The following is a 22,456-nucleotide window of genomic DNA, read 5'->3' on the forward strand; positions in this document are numbered from 1 at the left end:
CCATCCTCTACATGTTAAAACTTATTCTGCAACTTTGCTGACTGCAGCACACCTGGATTACCTGTGCCAGATGGTTTGCGGTAATTTTATTAGTTAAACAGAGTGATTGGGAATATGTAAAAATAAAGCACAATATCAGTTAACATAAGGAGGAGCTTAAGGTAGGTCCTGCCTGAGTTTGTCTTGAGGAGTGTCCCTAATTAGAGCCCAACTGATTTTTGATTTTTTTTACAGCCGATGCCAGTATCAATATTTAAGAATTAAAACAAATGTACAAACATTGCATTTCATTTCATTTTTTTCACATAAACATTTTATAATGATCCCTTCCATTTGGTTATGAAAGAGTTTTTACTGAATAAGACATATTACAGTTGAAAAATGTTTTTTTTTTCCCCAGTCATTTTATGTCTTCATTCATGTAAAGCACTTCTAACCTCAAACATTCTTACCACTAAATAAGAACAAGATTTTCTTGGGGTTGTCTTTTGTGTAATTTGATTTTTCTCATTGGCTGACATATATACTATTTCAATATATTTGCAATAACCTAATATTGGCCAGACCAAATTTATTATCTGCTTATTTATCAGCCTTTGTCAAAATATAGTTTCAAGCCTTTGAAGTTTCTGCTTTATTGTCATTTTCAAGGTCATACTTTTATTTTGGATTTCTATCAGAACATGTTTCCATGCTTAAATGTTCAAAAAATCACATTATTTACCCACACTTTATGCTTGAATCTACCTGTTTTCACCCTCTGTCTGATACATTCAGTTTCAGCTCCTCTCAGCCCCCTCCCAGAAAAAGTCAAGCCTGCTGTAACTGGTCAGTGTTTCTGGGTATTGCGCATTTGTGCTCTTGACCTCTTTGCTTCATCATTGCAGCTGGGAAATGACTGTAACGTCACTGTAGCAGCTGTTTCTACCTTTTATACAGTATACTTGTGATATTACAACTTAATGGATATCCTGATGACTTAGAGATAAAGATTGGGTAAAATGGACCGTGTGCATTTCCCTGTGGTTTGAGGGGATTTGATACTTTCACAGTATTTCTAGGGCAATTGTACCTGCTTTATAATGATAAAAAAATACATAGAAATGTGACTTATTACAAAATGGGAACTTTAAGTATTTACCTATTTTGCACCTTGAGTATGTGTCAAAATGAATTTGTATGTAATCAAACTAACACTGCAGTATTCTAATGTCATACAATGCACAGCAATAAGAGTAATCATGGGGCCCAGCAAATAATTTTAACTTTTGCACTTTTGCACCTCTGTACTTTTTCCATTGCATTGCAGTAAATCACCTACAGTTAATAGTTAGTCCCGTAAATGTGTTCCCACCTTTGCCAGTGTGTGTCCCCCCTGTGAATCAAATATATAAACACAGTGATGCAGTATACAGTGCATCAGATACTGTAACCATAGACTCTAAATAAAGATACAGTACAGTTTATATACAGTCTATGACTGTAACCAACAAACTGAAGACCCCCCTCCTCCACCCTCCCCTATCACGCATGCGCAGTCTGACAGAGACTGACAACAAGCTATCGGATGTGAGCCTTTGATGAAATGGGCACTGCGCTGGCATTTAAATTCTTCGGATAACCTAGAGTCAAATGAACAAAGCCTTACAAACAATATATTGTCGTTATACACATAATATAATAACCCTTTTGCATTCCCACTATGCCGGTAAGTCGACATTATTGTTTGCATTTTTTGTTTTGCTTTGCAAAGGGGTTCCTCCCTTCCTCCAACCTCACTGATGTGATGCTAACCGGTTAGCATCGTTAGCTTACAGTAGGATACAAGGAAATGGTGCACTGTACTTCCCAACGTTGGGTTTTGCCAGTCAGCACGAATCAATTAACATGGCTTGTCAGCAATATGAGGGTTTTTACGTGTAATGTTTTTCCGCTGTTTAATGTTTAATCTGCTGTGGTTGCCAGCTAACGTTTGACCGTTTGTTAGCTAACGTGAATGTTAATATCGTTAGCGTTTGCCTGCCTAGCATCCCGGCAAACAGCAAAACAGATAACGTTCACGCGACTAACGTTAGCTCACTTAGCTTCATATTGACTGAGTCACGAGCCGCACATTGCATTTTTTACTTAAATAGTTTGCTAGCTATACCTCCGTGTCCATTTTGGTTATCTGAAATTGTAGGTTTGCTAATTAATTCATTGTCACAACATAATAGTTTCAAGGTCCCACATTCTGCAAAATACACCTCATCCTAAGGCAGGGACACTCAACTTACTTTGCTTGGGGGCCACTTTTGCAAAATGACAGGGGCCCAAGGCCCATTCGCAGCAGCCCCATACTGTACATGTTTCTACGTTTCTAGGATTTTAGGACATTTTAAGGATTTTAGGATTAAAGGACATTTCGAGGATTTTACAATGTTTCTGGGATTTTAGGGCATTTCTAGGATTTAAGGATGTTGATAGGATTGTAGGACCTTTCTGGTTTTTTAGGACATTACCTGGATTTTTGGACGTTTCAAGGATTATAGTACATATCTAAGATTAAAGGACATTAGGTTCCTAGCTAGCAGTCAAAGGGTTAGGGTGGGGTCATCTACTGGCACTGTTTTTGATTAAAAACAAAAAAGCTCAATTTTAATATTGTTTTATGCACTCTTGCACTTTTTGTGTATTGAAAGTACAAAAACAATTTCCAGTGTGAATTATTTTATTTTCCATTGTGAATTATAAAATGGTTGGGGGCCAGATTTGGCCTGCAGGCAGTAAGTTGAGTATCACTGTCCCATGGCACAACTGTCTCTCATTGTGGTCCTTTTTTCCCCAGAGCAATAAGCTTGAGAAACCTGACAAGCCGGAGGTCAATGATAATGTCAAGGTGGTTGTGAGATGTCGTCCCCTCAACCAGAAAGAGAAGATGATGAGCCACAAACAGGCTGTCATGGTGGACGAGATCCGTGGGACCATAACAGTTAATAAACTGGAGACTCCCCATGAGCCTCCTAAGACCTTCACGTTTGACACTGTGTTTGGACCAGACAGCAAACAGCTGGATGTCTACAACCTCACTGCCCGCCCCATCATTGACTCAGTGTTAGAGGGTTACAATGGTAAAATAATGTGACATGAGCTTTTCTCCTTATTAATAAACCATTGCTGTATAATGTTCTATATTAATGTAATGCCTGCATCAACAGTTGAGTACATTTCAATATATAAACTCATTTAAACCATCATATAACATAATAATTAAATTTCATTTTTAATTTTTACATATTTTATACTGGCTCTGATTTTATGCTCTGCTGTCCATTTCAGGCACCATTTTTGCATATGGGCAAACTGGCACAGGAAAAACATTCACCATGGAAGGCGTGAGAGCAGTGCCAGAACTTAGAGGGATAATCCCAAACTCCTTTGCTCATATTTTTGGTCACATTGCCAAGGCAGAGGGTGACACAAGGTAAGAGCAATTAGTTAGTAAGTACTCAGTAAAGTCCCCCTAGAATTATTTTGCCTATGCACATTATTAATCCAACTGATGACTCCAAGTGTGTACATCAGCGCCAAATAAATTGAAAACTCTAGTATGCATTCTTCACAACAAGATGTTTTTGAATAAAAAAGTAATCTTTGCAGAGCTTGATACTGTTAACAGTAATCTGTGAACTTTGTTTTGTACTGAAGCGAAAGTTTCATCTGAATTTATTGTTACAAGTTATACTGAATTAAAGGCTAACATTTGTTTAGCCCCTTGTAAGTAAGAATGTTGCCAAGTCAAAGATGTTATTTTATTTATTTATTTGTTTGTTTATTTATTCATATTTGTATTTTTGAGGAAGACAAACTTGTAAATAGCAAGTAATATAGACGAGAGACTTGTGCATTTCTAATATTACTCATGTGAGGGAGCTCATGCATATTTAGAAAATGTTAAACATTTGGACGAAGCGTTTAAAGAACACATTTCAGCTGTTAAAACTGATTATGAAAGTTTAGTCCAGCCCTTTAAAAGGACTCATTTCAGATATTTATTGAGATTAGACTACTTATGGGATGCATTTTTTTCTGATTTGGGCTTATTATCTTGTAAACAGTACTTCTCAATACGCACATTTCTAATGAGTGAAAGATGTTTTAAAAGGGGTTGTTTTGCCATATACAGCCTTGCATTTCAGCAGTAATGTGTATTTGAATACACATTTATCTTCCACAGGTTTTTGGTTCGTGTTTCGTACCTGGAGATTTACAATGAAGAAGTGCGAGACTTGTTGGGCAAGGACCAGATGCAGAGACTAGAGGTAAGACGATATTTAAAATCGGTACTACAACATCAAGTTCAGTGACTCACATCAAAACTGTCTTAAAGGGCACTATAGTCACGCTGAATAGATTTGTTTTCATTAATTGTTTGATGGTGACAGCATTCAGTTTTCCATGACTAAGGTCCTTTTTTTTTCATCATAGGTTAAAGAAAGACCTGATGTTGGCGTGTATATCAAAGACCTCTCCGGCTATGTCGTGAACAATGCAGACGATATGGACAGGATTATGACGCTGGGACACAAAAACCGTAAGCAGAGTAACTGGCAGCATGACGATGGAAAGAGATGCCCACAAAGTCAATCATTCCGCTTTTTTTTTTTTACTGAGATCTGCTTAGAGATTTGTGGTAAAACCACATCTCAGACAAGAAGAGGCTTTGTGCCTGCAAGATATGGAAATATAGACGAACATTAAAGAGGCTAAAGCAATCATTTAGTCTAGCATTATGTACAGAATTGCGTGGATTTAGTTAGATGATGTAAATAAAAGTAAATTATTTCTTTATTTAAAACACGAATGTGTCAAGTATCAAGAAATGCTCTTATGTGCAAAGACTATTTGTGCATGCTTTACTTTAGGGGTGTTACAATAACCAGATTTGATGATAATCGTGATATTTAAAAATTAAATGTTTATATCATGTTAAAAATACACATATGGGTTTGAATATGGCTTGTGGCCCCTTGCTCCGTGTTGTTCCCCCTTCTCTGTCCCACTTTTCCTATCTCTCTCAAACTGTCCTACAAAAGTAAAGGGAAAAATGTCCCCCAAAAAAAATTTTAAAAAAATAATACACATACGATAATATTGTATAAATTATCATGCGGCTCTTCAGTCTTTTCTGTTTCTTTACATTTTGGCTTCTTCTCCCTCCTCCAGCACCATCTGGTTGCCCTTTCACTCTCCATATAGTGTAATTACTCTTTATGTACACTTTTGTAAAGGTATGGTTCCAGTCTCTCTCCACATCCCTACAGTCATATTTTGAGTGTAATTCCTTTGCCAAAAAAACAATTGAAACACATAGTAAACAAAGGTAAAAATTTATCTGTATTTGATCAATAACATCATTTCTGCGAACTCTTTCAGCAGCAATAATCGTGCTGAGAATCTGATATTGTGCCAGTCCTACTTGACATGCTGTTAGTAATCAGAAAAGTCCAGCTATAATCATTCAAAGATATCTGATTTCAGCTTAGATTTTAAAATTTAGACGTATGTTACTTAATCAAATGAGCCATGTTGTCTGATCATATGATATATCACTGTGTTTAGGGTCTGTTGGTGCCACAAACATGAATGAGCACAGCTCCCGCTCTCACGCTATCTTCACCATCACCATCGAGTGCAGCGAGAAGGGTGTGGATGGAAACCAGCATGTGCGCATGGGAAAGCTTCATCTGGTTGATCTTGCAGTATGTATCTGTGGTTAGAAATTTCTGAGTAAAAGTAAGCTATTTCTTAGAAAATGAGATCATACAGATGTTTCTAGGACGTATGCCTTATTGCTTACCACCCATCTGATCACGGCCGGTAAATTTACCACTTTACCCCTACAGGGCTCGGAGAGACAGGGCAAGACTGGGGCCACAGGTCAGCGTTTAAAGGAAGCAACAAAGATCAATCTCTCTCTCTCCACACTGGGTAACGTCATCTCTGCCTTGGTGGACGGCAAGAGCACACACGTGCCCTACAGGAACTCTAAACTAACCCGGCTGCTGCAGGATTCACTTGGAGGAAACTCCAAGACCATGATGGTAGAGTAAAAGTTTGAAACCTGCAAAGGAGCTGCACAACAAACTCTTTTAAAAAACAAAAAGGGGGGTTAATTTTTACTCCAGGCCATGAAGAGAACCCATTACAGCACAGGAGTGTGTTTAAGTAAATTTAAGTTTTACAATCCTTACAGTATAATGTCTGCAGTCTGAAGATAATGAGAAATTAAATAAAGTGCACAGTACCATCATTTAAGCTCAATCACAGCCTCACACAATTCTGTACCAGAACCAAAGACACTGTCAACATGCCAAAGAGGACAGCAGATAGGTTGCTATCATACAGCATCTAGGCCTGTGTCTTACTTACATTAAAGACATAGACCAACCAATAATCTAGATTTTCAGCTGTTTTCTTACTTTGAAAATAGTATACCTTAAGGTAGGACTCAGTCAAAAGGCTCAAAATGGTAAACTAGACTCCTGTCTATTCCATTAATTCAGAAGTGAGAAACATATGGAATCCTGTAGAATATAAATTTATCAAAGTCTATTATTTTCCATTTTGTACGATGAAAAAAACTGCTGACAGTTTGATTTTTGGGTTGTCTGTGTATTGTTGTTGTTGTCTAATTATTATCAAGGCTAATGATTCAGCATTCAAAATGATTTTAAAGTAAAGGCAAGAAAGTAAAATGTATTAGTCTAGCCATATAGCTAGCTGCTTTTATTCATGTACAGCGTCTCCTGCACAATGCACGTGAGCATAGACTTTAATGAGGACAGGAGCCACTGCAATGATGGGATTAAGGCAGGCAGACAATGAAACAAACAAGGTTGTTTAGGTCATTTATGTTTAGGTTAACAAATGGATCGGTCCATTTTAAGGTTGTCTGAAATAGCTTTACAAGATTCCTCCTGTAATGAATAAGGGAAATATATGGTAAGATATATATATATATATATATATATATATATATATATATATATATATATATATATATATATATATATATACACATACACAAAAGTTTTACTCCTCAACCAGTTGTTTTTACTTCTTTTGGTACAGTCCAACTTCTAGCTGGGGGGTCAAACCCCCTAATTCGCTCTGGAATTCGAACCATGCTTCTAAGCAACAAAAGCTTCATTTTAGAATGCAATATATGTGTAAATTTAATTATCATTTTTTGTTCATCAGTAAATTCTGAGCATTTTGCTATACTTGACTCTGACATAATCATTTTTGCTTCACTTTTTAAATGACCTGCTTCTTTCCACCAGTGTGCAAATATAGGCCCTGCAGACTATAACTACGATGAGACCATCAGCACCCTGCGCTACGCTAACAGGGCTAAAAACATCAAAAACAAAGCCAGGATCAATGAAGATCCTAAGGATGCTCTGTTGCGCCAGTTTCAGAAAGAGATTGAGGAGCTAAAGAAGAAACTAGTGGAAGGTAATGAGCCAAACGGTAACAAATAATCATTCTTTTTGGGTTATTTCAAGACTGACTTTGTGTCTTTTTCTATGTTTTGTGCGATTCTAGGTGAAGAGATCTCTGGCTCTGAGGGCAGTGGATCAGAAGAGATGGATGAAGCTGATGATGACGGAGGAGAGGCAGGAGAAGGTCGCAGGAGAAGAAGGGGTAAGGATTTGTGATTGATGCCCAAATAATTGTAAGTGTGCAGTAGAGCAAATGACTGCAAATCTGCTAATGCAATCTTTGTATGCCTGTAAGGGGTGTTCATACAGTAGTTTAGTATGTGGATTTTGTAAATGGTTTGATATACATCTGCATAATTAGGATATATCTAATTTAATCGCTTGTCAGCATTTTAATTATAATATGAGTCAGCATTCGGTTCCTCAGATAATGATCAAGCTGCAGCTGCTTTTGTGTCACAAGTAAGGCTCCACTCTTTAACTGGCTTCACTAAATGCAGCACTGTTCTCATTTAGGGGTTTCCCATATCTCACCTTCTGCACATATCTGTTAATTAGTGGAAAGTGTTAAATACAGATGAAAAGCATAAGTAGGTCATCACATTACATGACATTTTCCAGTTATCATTTGTATTCTTCCCAATGCGGTAGTATTACTATAAACCAAATCATTCTGCTTCTGTGAGTATGCTCTGCTCTATCTGGAATTTGCATATTGAACCTGCAGCTGCCTGATTTGTTGGACCAACATAAAGCACCTACATTTTTCTTTAAACTCTGCAGACCAACAGCTCTCTGCCTTGACCTGTTTCTCATTGTGGGCTTTTGCGGGAGGGGTGCTTCCTCTGCTTCTTTTTCAGACAGCGGCAGCAGCAGCAATAGCTCAGAATTTGCCTGTTCCTCCTCAGTGCCACCGCCCACTGAGGATAAACCTCAGAATAGTGAGTTGGAGCAGCACTCTGCTCTACCAGCCCACCTGCCCACAAACTTAAGCCCTTTTCACACATGGAACCAGTAAAATTGCTGGTTTAAAATATAATGTAAGGTGGTATATTTGGTGTTCCATGCTAGGTTGCTCACTTGTGTGTCCAATTCAGATTATGTTCATGCCATTGTGGAATCACCGCCTGAGGAAAGTCAGTTGCGAAAAAAATGACACCAAGGATTATAGGTGTATCAGTTCTCATAGCATACAGGATTTCTAAATGACTAGAATGCAGATTTTGCTGCTGATTGGCTGTTTATCTCCATGATTTGATTGCGGACCACGGGCAGTGCGTTGGGAGGTTTGCCCTCACTTAACTATCCCCAGTAGCTGTCACCCTGTAGCTCCCCATGAGGGATGTTCTCTATAAGTTTTATCATAGATTAAATACAACAGAGGATTCTAACAGCCTGCCAATGACCAGACTGCTTTACTTAAAAAATTGAAAAGTTTTTTTTCTCTCTATTCAGTTGCTTATTTGCTTGCAATAGTTTTTCTATTTTTATTTGTAAACATTTGGCATAAAATGAAAGTTGAAATTGAGAGCAACCTGTGATGTGTGCGATCAGTGTGGCATTTCTTTTGTAAATGCTGAGTAGGTGGTTTTTTAAGGGTTTTTTCCTGATGACTTGATGTCTCATCTACAGCTTGAGTCATTTGTTGTATTTCCTCTTTTCATCGGTCAGCTTGATTAATTTGTCATCCTTGTCCTATAGAGGGAAATTGCATAATGTCGAAGATAGGCGCACATGATTAATTTTGGAAAACAGCAGGCCTGCATGAAAACTTGATTTAACTTAACACCAGAAAGCCCACTTTTTTACTTTTTGTTAAGATTATATGTTTTTTTCCAGCACAGATAAAGACTCTAGTAACGTTGGGTGAAATGTTATTTTGGACAAACAGGCCAAAGGAGAAGTGATGAGTTTTTGGTACAGACTCAGATCCAGAGGTAAAATTTGTACTTTTTTTCCTTCAGGAATTATTTTTGATATTTGTAATTTTGGGGCTCATTTTATGCCTTGTTCAAATTGGCAGTAATAGAGAGAGACAAAAGAAAGAGATTAGGAATGACTTGCAACAAAGGTCCCTGGTTGGACATAAAATGAGGACAGTGCCTTAAACAGCAGGCCACCAGCGGCCCTTTTCCATACACGTACTCGCTCGGCTTGAATCAGCTTGAGTCGGCGCTTCAGCCCAGACCACTGCCTTCTGACTTGCAAAACAATGACTTAGTCCCACCCCTGCTATCTGCCGTTATGTGTTTTAATACAGATCCATATGCAAATTAAAATTACTAGGTATTTTCTATTATAAAGATAAAGCATTTTAAATTTAATTTGCAGCCTACATAGAAGGAGGTGTGTGGTCTTTTTTGCATAATGCACTTGTTTGCATTGCGATGCTGATTAACGAATTTAGAGAAGACTCTTTCATTGAGCCAAAGTAAATACACTTTGTTGTAACCTTTTCTGTTAATGTTTATTTAACAGACACGTGAGGTGTTAAAGGTCCTGGGTATACAAAGTGCCAGGGTGAATATTCCAAGAGCATTTTTGGAATACAGTGCATGTGTGAAAGGGGCTTTATACTTTCCCCGTGTCTTTGCCACTCCTGCAGGCTCACACCCCTCACACCGCTACTGACCACATTGTCCCAAAATAGTTTTACATGAAAGCTATTGCAAAGGTTCCTGGTATGCTGGTGCTGATAAAGGATGTTTTAGGATGGATCCATTAATTTGAATGGGACTGTTGCACTATTAAACTGATCCTTACAAAGAATTGGCACAATCTGACGTTAAATTTCTTCTGCTGTTTTTTCAAGCATGACACAGGTGAACACAGTTTTGACTTTAAGGACCTGTTATGCATGACTCTTTCATTTCCCCAGTTCATCGTCACAATAAAGCCGGGCTTTATTTTGTCCACATCATGTTTCATTTTGTGGATTTATGTGTTTTTGTTTGTCATATGAAGTCACTTCTTTTATGATATTATTGTTACTGAAACTTCTCTTTCTCCCACTTCCTGTCCCATATGTGGTGTTCCACTGTACAGTCATTAGACTTTCGATATCACTCTGTAATGTGTTGCTCTTTGTCTCTCTCTCTCTCCTCCTCCTGGGGCAAATGCTGCCTGTCTGACTTGCTTTACACCTCTTAATTCAAGAAGAAAGAGGTTGGTGTAAGAATGTACATAGTTCTACTGTCCTGTAGCAATGGTGTCTCTCCTCACACAAATGATCAGGGTGGCCACCATGTGCTTCAGTAGCTATCTCACTGAAGCCTCATTTCCACCAAACAGTCCGCTTCGGTTCAGTTTGTTACTCATTATGGATATTTTTTCATTTCCAAGGCTGTGGATGGAACAAAAGGCGTTGTTCCATTCCGTCTCGTTTTCTGACCCCTAGCACAATTATCCATTACTAAAGTGGAGATCTAGAAATGCTGCATTCCATTGATTGGTCAATAGAGAATCACCACTCTTGCACGGCCTCAGTGGACTGTTTTATCTTGTTTAAAATTAGCTATAGTCCGAGAAAAAGTAATTTAATTCACTGTGTTGCTCAAGGGCAACTGGCAGCAGCTAAGATGGAGTGTTTTGTTGCATGTTACTCATTGCGTGAGTTGCATCAATCACAGTCAACACACCCTAAATATCAGTATGACAACCCTGGCAATACTTTGTGCTTCAGTGATGATGAATTTGGAACTATGAATATTACATCGCCTCATTTGGAGAAAAAAAAAAACAGTGGCAGAGCGTGGTTCCAGTGTACTCCTGCAGCACTATGCCCCTGCTCATAACACTCTGGCCTGTTCTGTTTTGTTCTGAAAATGTTGCGCAGCCTTGGTCTGTGGATGAGCAGCAAGGTGCAGACATTGTTGGTAAAGAGGAAACAGAGCTAAATGGAGCTGTAACGCGGCAATTACCATATAGTTACTGAAGCGAAAATGCAAGACAGATTTAAGCTTAGGTACATGTTCGTGTGGGTTACATATGGTTTTAAGTGTGTTTTACCAAAAGTGTTTGGTGGAAATGCTGCTTATCTCTGACTAATTTGATAACCAAGGTTTATCATACGATCACCTTTAACATTTTTCTGCCTGTCCGTGTATGACTACCACCCATGTGTTTCACACTCTCCATCTTCATATCCACCATGCCATTAAGAGAATCTTGTACCTATTATAGTTTCCCTTGTGTTATAATTTTGCTTACACTAACAATTAATTAATTAATATTGGGCGTTAGCAATTCAGATCTTTATGCGACTGGATCTCACTGGCATTCACTCTTGGACTGAGCTTCCTTAAAATAACATAAATTTGACTTCTGTAGTGCAAATTTATGATCTACAACTCGGGCTGGGCAATGTAATGATAGTACATCAGTTCTACATCAGTTTTTTTTAGAGTGTTATCTTGTTTGGTTTTAAAGGCTGCATTTCAGTAAAGTGGTGTAGTTTTCTGAACTCATGAGACCATTCGAGCTGTTTTTTTAGTTGCCTTTACCCACTTAGTCATTAAATACAAATTACAGATGATTATTTATCAGAGATCTCGTGTCAATGTTTTGTGAAAGCGGCAATAGTATCTTAACAATATAGATATTGAGTTATTTGGTTAAAAATGTTATTTGATTTTCTCCATATTGCCCAGCCTTATCTACAACAGCACATATTAATAATACTAATGCTGATTAAAAAACACTTTGCATTTAAATCAATGTAGCCCATACACAGATTAGTGTCTTGGTATAGGAAGATGCATCTAAAACAACCTGTCAATTAAAAACACTATGGTTCCCTGTGCATCTCTCTGAAGGGAGGAAGAAGGTTTCCCCAGACAAGATGGTGGAGATGCAGGCAAAGATTGAAGAGGAAAGAAAGGCCTTAGAGGCCAAACTGGATATGGAGGAGGAGGAGAGGAACAAGGCAAGAGCAGAGCTGGAGAAGAGGGAGAAGGACCTTCTAAAAGCTCAGTGAGTCCAAGAAAAGAAAATTATTTGTAGTTTTGATAAACTAGTTTTATATTTTTTATTTGGTATTCCCAATGATCCCAAATCCCAAATAATGTCAATGTTAAACCCAAATGTCTCAATGTCTTCTTTAAATGTTATTGGATGTAGTTATCAATACCCGATCCACCTCTGTCCCCTCAGACAAGAGCATCACCTTCTTCTGGAGAAATTGTCAGCCTTAGAGAAGAAGGTGATTGTGGGTGGGGTGGACCTCTTGGCAAAGGCTGAGGAGCAGGAGAAGCTTTTGCAGGAGTCCAACAATGAACTGGAAGAGCGTCGCAGGAGAGCAGAGCAGCTGCGGAGGGAGCTGGAAGAGAAAGAGGTAAGGATGGATGACAAAAATAATAATGCAACGGCCAAACATGTCACCAAGTGAGTCAGCTGTTAACGAGAACTTACTGAGTCATTCACGCTGTAGTGAATGAATGTGTGCATTAGTTACGTCAGATTGAAAACTTCAACCACTACGGTGCTGTAATTGTAGTAAATTGAAAGTTTTAACTGATCATGCTGGAGAGAAATCCTTGATGCTATATTTGTTTGTTTGCTGAGATGCTTTTAGTAAACAAAAGAATAAACTAGTTGACCCAAGTAAAGTAAGCTGATAAGCTGGTATGGGCATAAACATTTCACTTCCAAAAGTAGAGTAGTCCCATCGTCAGCTACACAGTGGGTGGTAAAATGCAACATCAGATACCACAAACATGAGATGTCAGTTTTAACCCCAGACTGATATACACTGAATCGATTTCATCACTGTGGTGGAAAAATATGGTTAGAAGCTCATACTCACTCACTCACTCTCTTTCTTTGCGGTAATGTAATGAAGCACTGTTCAGAGTAATTCCAAGGGAACTTCAGATTAAAGTGATGCAAACATCACACATATTGTATGTAGGGCTGTCAGCATAAATGTTTTAGGTCCGTAAATCACGTGTTATTTTTTCTTACCCGTGTTAATCGCTAGCTAACATTCATGTTTTTAAGAGGCTGTAGCGGGCTGAGTTTTACAGCTAAAGTGATGATACTAGTATTTAAAACTAGAAGACCTACAGAATCCAGTGGTACCAACCATGTCATGCTAGCATCTCAGTAAGGGAGCTAAATAACACTCCAAAGTCAGTCTAAACTAAAAAACAAGATATCTGAATGAACATGGATTCTTTGGGTACCCATGAGTCTCCCCTTTACAGATGTGTCCCCTTTATGCTAGTCCCATGAAGTTTTTTGCTGTCGTTTGATTCGTAATCAAGACAATGTGAATTACAAGAATCGCTTTACCTTGTCTATGGACGTATGGACTTAATAAATTTTTGCAATGCAAAACAATTAATTTGAAAACATGCTGTTAAAAAAATGCAGTTAGTCAGGATTAACTATAGAAATTCTGAGATTAATTGCGATTTTAAAAATTGATCGCTTGACAGCCCTAGTATTAAGTCATTGTTTTGACTCAAGCCTTTTGTAAGTTCTTCACAGTCGTGGCCTCTGACAGCAGCTTGCTTGCTTTTGCATAATCACTGATCCCTCTCCCTCCAAAAACAGCAAGAACGTCTGGACATAGAAGAGAAGTACACTAGTCTGCAGGAGGAGGCTCAAGGAAAGACCAAGAAGCTAAAGAAAGTATGGACCATGCTGATGGCTGCCAAGTCAGAGGTAAGCATGACATAAAAGATTAACACTCAGAGAGAACGTACAGTCATACAACACATAGGATCATTTTCTCCAACATTGTTAAGAGACTGATTTCCTATAGACAATTTCATGAAATGCCTTTTTAATCGGAGCTTAAACTGATCAGTCATTAGTCTGTCTTCGCAGCTGAAGTTAGTTTTAATTGATCAGGGGAACAAAATAGATTGATCCTTTGTGTTTTGTCCATTAGATGGCAGACCTGCAGCAAGAACATCACAGAGAGATTGAGGGCCTCCTGGAGAACATTCGCCAGCTGAGTCGTGAACTGCGGCTTCAGATGCTCATTATAGACAACTTTATTCCCCAGGAATACCAGGTGTGTATGTGTTTGTGTACCTACTTCTGTAGCACGAGGACTCTTGTCTGCTTTTCAGTATTTTTTTCAGTAATTTCCATTTAAGTGTTTTTTCTGTTCTTTGTATAATAACACAAGCTTTTGATCCATTGACAATCAATATAGATTAATTTATGTGTTATAAGATTAATGTACCAACATATATAACGTACAACCTCACAAACCAACAAAATAATGTAGCATGCTGGACACTGTTGTACATACACAAGTGGATTTTCCTCGAGAGGAAGAGAAAGTACACAGTGACACAGAATATGCTTCAATTAACAAGCGTTTTAGGTTTTTAAAATGTGAATAATAAAACATCAGAACACTCACTACCTGCGGGAGACATCCTGCAGAATCAGGAGGAACTTAAACAGCAGCAACAAAAACACTGGCTAATTCTTGGGACAGATTGTATGGCCGGCATCTTAACATTAAAAATTTGACATCAGGGAGTGTTGTCCTTCAACTTTGACTGCGCTTGAACACCAAGCATCATTGATGCAGACATAGAGTCCACCTCCTCTTGTCCCACGAGAGTCATGTGCTTTGACGGCCGGGAACATAGTCCACCCTGAAAGTGCAACAGTGCAATCCGAGATGCCATGATGGAGCCAGGTCTCTGAAAACATGTGGTCACAACAGTCTCAGATCTCCCTTTGCTGGGCCGGTCTGAGTCCTATTTCATCCATTCTACTTTCTTGCAACTACACGTCAGCCAGGAGCAGACTGAGTTGTGGAATAGGTCCAAGCTGGGCTAGCCTCGCTCTTACCCCGGCCCACCTCCCTCACTTCTCAGGGCATACACCCCACCCTCAGCTGGCCTGGCTGTGTGGGTAGAGGTTGCTATTGGCAGTGACAGTCTTATAGTCAGCTGCACCGTAACCAATCCTGTGCTTCCTATCCCTGTCACAAGCCATACATGCTTCATTGATAAAGGGGAAAACACAACAAATTAGTATGGTGAAGTTGATGGGAGTGACTGGCCGCAGCATCTGCCTGTGCTGCCATCACCATGGTAAATCTCTTCACCTGCAGTGCAGCTCTGCAGCTGGATGATATTAGCTCATCCAGCTGGGATGAGGGGGCTTGCATCAGTGACAGTTTCTGTCCTTGTTTTTGACATTTTTCCATGTTTTTTCTCTGCAGGAGATGATAGAGAATTACGTGCACTGGAACGAAGACATTGGAGAATGGCAGCTGGTGAGTTCACTTTGAATAACTCACATTTGATGAAAATCATTTTAAAGGTGCAAATTCTGAGTTAAGGACTACTTCTCAGTGATGTGTGTCTTTGTATTTTATCTTATGTGTTTTAGAAATGTGTGGCATACACTGGCAACAATATGAGAAAACAGACCCCTGCTCCTGACAAAAAAGAAAAAGACGTAAGTTATTTGCACTTTTGTTCGTTTCTACCTGAGATTATTTTTGTTGTAATGACTGATGTTCCTGATATTTTTATCTTTTCCCTTCTTGACAGTGTGCTTTTGACCTTCTCTTCTTCTCTCCCTGCCCTCTGTAGCCATTTGAGGTCGATCTGTCCCATGTGTATCTGGCCTACACAGAGGAGAGCATGCGGCAGTCAATGATGAAACTGGAAAGACCCAGAACCTCTAAAAGCGGCAAAAGTGGTCGACCCAAAACTGGGAGAAGGTAATCTACTTTTGACACAGACCACAATGGCCTGAAGCTGCACATCCTGTTGAGCTTTACTGATATAGTTCCACACAAGTTGTTTTTGTCAGTCTTAATATTTTTCATTTGTCATTTTAAAAATCTCTCATGTGGATGTGGTTTAATGCACTTTCATGAACACTTAGCCACATATATGCGCCTCGGTTGCTTAGATATCTAATCTGATTGAATCCATCTTGGTTTTCCGGTTCACATGGTAGACTGGGTTATGCACCTGAGGCTGTTTTGTAACTTTTTGTATTTCTTTAGCAAGCCAGCTAATAACTATCATCTACCTAATGAATTATTATGGATTTAGTGTTAGCAAGTCCAGTGTTAGGCACGTTCAGTTTGCACAGAGTAAAATGAACTAGTTCACAATCAATGCCTTGAGGGAATGTATTCAAATTTGGCACAAATGTCCGCTTTGAGTCAAGACAGAAGTGATGAGAATTTGATAGTCAAAACAAAAGTCGCTGTCAGTCGCATTCTCATGATTGTGATCTCTCAAGAAGACTTTGGGGTAACCAATTTGGCACAAACGTTTACTTGGTCTCAAGAATGAACTGATGAGAATTTGTTGTTCAGAAGCCACTGTGACCTCACAATACATTTTTTTGCATTAACTGAAAATTCATGTGCTAATTATGACAAATATGACAAGTTGCACAAACCATGCTGGTGTTGTGTCTAAGTCTGTTCGCCTGTCCAATAGTGTTTCCATCCTGTTAAAATGTGAGGCGCCCCTCTCTGTGATAAGGTAAAGAAAAAGGTTTGTTTAAAAATTCAATGCCTGAGCACAGATAACTGCTCTCACATTTTTTGGTTTCAGGTGGATGGGTTCAGGTCACCATTCCCCGAAAATATGAGCACATACAGTTAGCACATTCAAGCACAACACTCGCTCACCCATACAGATTTTTTTTTTTCTTTTTGCTGTTGCTTATCATGTCACAGCCAGAGAGATGGCTGATTTCAGTATAATTTCAGTGTTACTTATGCTGCCATTATCACAGGGAAATATCTTGTAAATGTCTATAGACCATTCACTGGCCCAGTTATACTTGGGGAGAGTGATGATTGGTCATGCGTCTTGGAGACACTTGATGCATTAACATCTTTGCAACATGTGGTGAAAGTCTGTCACAAACCACCAGCCAATGTGGTTTGAAAAATCAGATTTCAGTCCATCTGTAATGCTCAGTTTGCATTTTCTCTCTGTTGTTTTTTTTCATGTTAGATCTTTATCTGTGCTAATTAATTGCCAATCTTAGCTGGTCATGTACAACAGAAGTTGCTCGTAAAATTTTTGACCCTCACTGTCTAACTTATCATTTCGGACCTTGTGTCATCTGTTCTTCACTTCCACTACATCATACTGCTCCGAGTAAACAGCAGAGTTAATTGTTTGGGATGTTAGCTGCTCTATAATTTCAGTCTATTTATAGAATGTCAATATGAAGTGTTAGCATGATGGTATTTGCCGTTATCAAGATATCCTGTTATTCAGAGAAATGAGGATGCAAGAAACTTTCTGAAGTTGCTGATAACACTTATCGTGCACTTATCTTCACACAGGAAAAGATCTGCAAAGCCAGACGCTGCGATCGAATCCCTTCTGCAGTGAAGCCAGCGTAGAGCGGAGCGCCGTTTTACTGCAAGTTACATGTTACATGTTAGGAAAAGAAGTCGTTAGTCGAGAATTTATTGTTGAACATTATTAAAAAGATTATCTGAATACACTGTAAAGCTGGTAAGTTTTTAAATGTGAAGAAGCTGCACCTATGATAGCATTAAGACCTCTTGGCCAAGGGGTCCTGGTATTTGTATTATAGTGAAAGACTTCTTTGTGGATGTCCAACATTTTGATGTTGCTTTGGAGCTCATTTCAGTGGCAGCAGCCTATGTTTAAATTCAACTCTCTAAACTTAAGCATTAAGGAGGAATTCACCATGAACACAATTCAGTTACAACATCACTGGTTTTGAAACAGTCTGAAAGATTTTGAAAATAGTCGTAGACATGAACTATGAGCTGCATTCATATCATCCAAAATTTCTTGAGTGATTTTAACACACGATGTGTTTGGTGATAAACACCACACTGATTAAGGTGTAACTTCTATATGACTGATTTCCTGCTATGTGCAGACATGACTTGTTAAACAGCCCTAATACATTATAATTGAATTCTAATTGAAGTGGGAATGCCCTTTAAATTAAAGCAAATGATTCTGCTTTGGGTAAGTGCTGTAGCCCTAGTTTTCCTGCCCATTGAATACAACAAGTCTTTAACATGGAGAGAATCAAAGATAAACACTAATGTGGAGGGAACAAGGAAAGGAGGGCATGCTGCATCAAGTATGCAACTGAAAAGTGCATTTTCTGTTTTTTTACTGTAGGTCAGAAGAATAGGGGTATGCATGTCAGCCGGCTCTTATGTTAGTGCCATTTGCTAATATAAGCAAATCATGTTTTTATTCAAATGTGAGATCCCTTTGTGTTTTATTGAAATAACCATACATACTGTACGCCTTAGTCTAATGCACTAGTATGAGAATTTAATTTCATGGTGTTCTGTAGCGGAGGATAAGTGAGTTTTATTTTGTATCATAATGTATGTCAAATGTTTACTTTCATCAATCCCCTGGATATTTATTAAATTATTTTACACGTTTTATCTCACCTTCTTGTTGCTCTTTCTTGATTTCATCTTTAAATCAACGATAATCCTAATTGTTCATCAGTACTTTTAAAAAAAGATTATGAAGGCACGTAACGGCCATAAATGCATAATTGTTAGTTACATTTCCTACTGTAAGAGAATCTGTAAACCCAGTCAATTATTGGTGTCTAGGAAAAGCAGCCTTATGGCCATGGTTTCAGTGTGAAACGGCTGTTATTCTTTCATTTAATTTCATTGCAGATACCTAAAACATTATAAACATAAAGCAGTGAAAAATACTGACTTCAACAACAAATCACTGTATCATTATTTATTGATTTACAAATACAAATGGTATAAAAATAAGATATGTAGGAAAATAAATATGGTTTACAATAAATAAAAAATAAGTTATGTATATTACACATAAACGTTAAATAGCACACATGATCACACCTAACAGTTCTTGCCATACAGTGCGCAGCTCAACTCCATGTGGTCTACGCAGGTCACGATGTCCTCCAGAAGCTTGGCTAGGGTACAGTTTTTGACCGAATTCAGGGAGCAATGATTATGCCCAGTCTGAAAAAAATCATTATAACATATATTTTAGTTTTAAGCGCACCAAGAGCTATAAATGTTTGTCACTGAAGAGCATATTCATTCAGACGGATGCCTTTCAGAATCACCGTAAATCATTTGAAATGTTACTCATGACTGAGGTTAATTTAGGGCTAAAAAGCATGTTCAGTTTCTTTGAATTTGTCTTTACCTTGTTGTTGTACTGTTCCAACAGGCGGCTGAGTTTCTCCGCATGTATTTTGCGTTGGTGTGAGGCACTCTTCAGTGACTTCTCAGCCAAGCAGAAAAATTCATCCTGTCAAGAAAAAGGCAAATTAGCACTGGGATTTCACAAACTGCAGCTTGGTGCAAATCAGTCTAGGGAAACCAACTAAACATCATCTTGCAGAGTTCAAAAGTTCCATGCAGTTTCATCTATATCTCAGACATGTACAATGATAAGAATATTTAAATACACACGTACATTATAAACTGGGTCACCATCTGATGTCGCCCTCACCATTTCACCTTTAACCTGCTATGAAAAGGAAAAGACATACAGTATAAGTCGGTATAATATAAAACAAACAAACCACAGGTAGTTTTGCAGTTTTCTTACTTTATGTTTGGACACATTCATTGCCTCAGCATGAATTTCTTTCCTCAGCTCATGCTTAATGTCTCGTGGTTTTGGTGTGGTAGTAGGCAGTGATGCAGCGTAGACCATCACGGCCACGGTAATCATCGCTGTGAGACTTTGAGTGATCTTCATGTCTTTGAAAGAGACCGTGGGCCAGTGCTGTCAAGTTGAGCAGGAAAGTTGCATGCATACTCTCACTAACTGTTGCTGCTTATATATTGCCATCCTGCTGACACACTTGACACCCTGAAACCTCAGTACACAGACACGTCATAAGAGGAAAACACCAAAAAAGGACCAAAGTGTGATGTATATCTGTCATACTATCAAATGTTCCACTAGGTGCATTTAGTTATCTATTACTAAGCAATTAGCTGCTAATCCCTTATCAGCAAAGCTCTCACCAAGAACTGCATGTCATCACCCTGTTAGCATCTCATAAAGGTTGGCTTAAATGTGTACGGATGGAAAATGGCATCTTATAATCACATACTCATTTCAACTGTCAATTTCAAATTTTATTAAGTGTATTTTTACAATGGCTGTGTACAAGATGCTTACATTTTGACTTGTTGCAACAGCAAAGCCCAGCTGGAACTGACAAAATGAAAGATGAGTGGGTTTCATTTCAGTGTGTGACACTGACCCAGCAGGAAGCTATTATCATTAATATCATTAGAAAACACCTTTGTTTTTTCTGTAATGTCAAAACTTCTAAGGTGAGTGGGCAATGGGAAACATTTTGAGTCAAGCTTTGACCCACACATCAGGAAGAGGAAAATATGACTGACAGAGAACATGCCTGTCAGCTTCAGTTACTTTTGTACTCTGGGTGATAATACACTTCAATTTATTCGTCACATGAAGTCACAAATGTGACATCAGTCAAATAAATTTGCCAATTCCATTACTATCCATTAAGCTCTTTATCACCTATGAAATATTGCAAATAAGAGCTACTTGAACTTTCAGAGATGCAGAAATGGATATACTTGCTTTATCTCTCTTTTTATTTTATTTCATTTTTATTGCAACAATCTCTTTTCCTGTCTTAATCAAAAAACTCTGATTAAGATATCAAAACAAACCACTGATTGTGCAGAGCTCAGCTGCAAGGCTTTTAACCAGAGCTAAGAAGTATGGTCACATCACACCACTTCAGCCTCACTGCATTGACTGCCTGTTTGTTTTCTGATCAATTTTAACCTTTTGAAACCTTTGCAAATTGGCTTTATTTCTTTTAAAAACATGGGAAGAAGGCAATGACAATGTAAAGAAGAACTGCACCAAAAATTAAAAGGAAATTAATTAAAACAAAACTTAATTAAGTGCAAAGAAATGACCAGAAAATTAGTCAAAAACAAAAAAAAAGAAAAGCTAGAAGAAAAAAAAGACTTAATAAATAATAATTCAGTAACATTGATTTATTTATTTATACAATTAGGATAATTATAAATATAGTTTTCTGGACATTTTGCCTAGCTTTTTTCCTTTATGCAGGGTAGGGCAGCAGCTATATCTTCAGCTGAACAAACCACTTTTTGCAGGGCCTTGCAGTCCTGTTCAGTGCTGTTTTCATTCCAGGCGCTGATGTTCCCCATTAGGACGCAACAGAAGAAATTTGTCAGTATTTGAGGACATACCCTGAATTTCCTCAGACCTCTGAGGTAAAACAGTCTCTGTTTTGCCTTTCTCACCACTTGCATCAGTATGCAGTGTCAAGGTCAAGCCCTCAGTGATGTGGTCACCAGTGTAATTATACATGTCCATCCTCTCCACCAAATACCTGTTGTTTTTAATCGGGGCGTAGTTCCTTTGCTGCCTCTTCCCAAAGTCCACTGTCATCTCCTTAGTGTTGCTGACGTTCAGGAGTAGGTTGTTTTCCTGAAACCAGCGGGTCTGGTTCTCTACTTCTTTCTGGAAAAACACCCCTACAAGACTCCAAAACAGTTTTATTTATGTATCTGCTCAGCTGTCATTCTAAACCTTTAAAAAAAAAAAAAAGCAGTGGAAAATGTTTCCATGTTATTTAATTTATTTCTTTACACTTTCATTTTATTTCCTTAGGGCAAAAATAAATAAATAAATAAAATCAAGAGAGAAATTATTTTTAATAATATATATTTTTTAAACAGGGAAAGTCCAGTCCAGAAAACCATATTTATATTATTATTATCATCATTAATACATTTACATTTTTTTAATCTTTAATTTTCATTTAGCCTTTTTTTTCCCTTACCTTTTTTCTTTTCTGAACCTAATACACAGCTGGTGGATTTTTTTTTTAGCAACAAACCTAAACCAAATGGTGAAGATAGCTCAATTGGCTGAGTTTAAGTCAACACATTTTCATTAATATATGACTCAAAATGTGCTCTACCG

The 22,456-nt window shown here is 38.2% G+C and overlaps 2 protein-coding genes across 3 annotated transcripts; one reads left to right on the plus strand and one right to left on the minus strand.

Annotated features, from left to right (window-relative positions):
- Positions 1 to 1,531: 1,531 nt before the first annotated feature.
- kif3a (kinesin family member 3A) lies at positions 1,532 to 18,893 on the plus strand. 2 transcript variants are annotated; one of them, XM_088081198.1, is made up of 19 exons: positions 1,532 to 1,708; positions 2,828 to 3,110; positions 3,319 to 3,463; positions 4,217 to 4,301; positions 4,468 to 4,573; positions 5,602 to 5,741; positions 5,886 to 6,083; positions 7,326 to 7,500; positions 7,591 to 7,689; positions 8,348 to 8,428; positions 10,644 to 10,652; positions 12,302 to 12,458; positions 12,639 to 12,819; positions 14,043 to 14,153; positions 14,383 to 14,508; positions 15,682 to 15,735; positions 15,852 to 15,920; positions 16,058 to 16,188; positions 17,788 to 18,893. In XM_088081198.1, exons 1-19 carry the CDS (start codon positions 1,703 to 1,705, stop codon positions 17,834 to 17,836), a joined length of 2,205 nt encoding a protein of 734 aa, XP_087937324.1. In that variant the 5' UTR covers positions 1,532 to 1,702; the 3' UTR covers positions 17,837 to 18,893. The 2 variants fall into 2 exon arrangements, with proteins under 2 accessions (XP_087937324.1, XP_042349142.1); XM_042493208.2 differs by lacking the exons at positions 8,348 to 8,428; positions 10,644 to 10,652.
- A 296-nt stretch (positions 18,894 to 19,189) lies between these two features.
- On the minus strand, positions 19,190 to 20,267 carry LOC148188939 (uncharacterized). Its single transcript, XM_088081200.1, has 4 exons — positions 20,054 to 20,267; positions 19,919 to 19,972; positions 19,646 to 19,750; positions 19,190 to 19,455 (listed from the first exon to the last, which is right to left on the minus strand). The coding sequence occupies exons 1-4, from the start codon at positions 20,204 to 20,206 to the stop codon at positions 19,330 to 19,332; spliced, it is 438 nt and encodes a 145-aa protein (XP_087937326.1). The 5' UTR covers positions 20,207 to 20,267; the 3' UTR covers positions 19,190 to 19,329.
- Between the last annotated feature and the right edge of the window lie 2,189 nt (positions 20,268 to 22,456).

Source organism: Plectropomus leopardus, chromosome 8, assembly GCF_026936395.1.
Source record: "Plectropomus leopardus strain MGB_pleo_1.0 chromosome 8, ASM2693639v1, whole genome shotgun sequence".
NCBI lineage: Eukaryota > Metazoa > Chordata > Actinopteri > Perciformes > Serranidae > Plectropomus > Plectropomus leopardus.

Bases quoted from the DNA above. Each gene is read 5' to 3' on its own strand.
- kif3a (XM_088081198.1), top strand. The intron at 6,084-7,325 runs GTAGAGTAAAAG...TCTTTCCACCAG, and splicing joins GAAACTCCAAGACCATGATG to TGTGCAAATATAGGCCCTGC. The intron at 12,820-14,042 runs GTAAGGATGGAT...CTCCAAAAACAG, and splicing joins GGGAGCTGGAAGAGAAAGAG to CAAGAACGTCTGGACATAGA.
- LOC148188939 (XM_088081200.1), bottom strand. From the start codon at position 20,206: ATGAAGATCACTCAAAGTCTCACAGCGATGATTACCGTGGCCGTGATG. The intron at 19,751-19,918 runs GTACGTGTGTAT...TTTTCTTGACAG, and splicing joins ATGGTGACCCAGTTTATAAT to GATGAATTTTTCTGCTTGGC. The intron at 19,456-19,645 runs GTAAAGACAAAT...GATTTTTTTCAG, and splicing joins TGGAACAGTACAACAACAAG to ACTGGGCATAATCATTGCTC.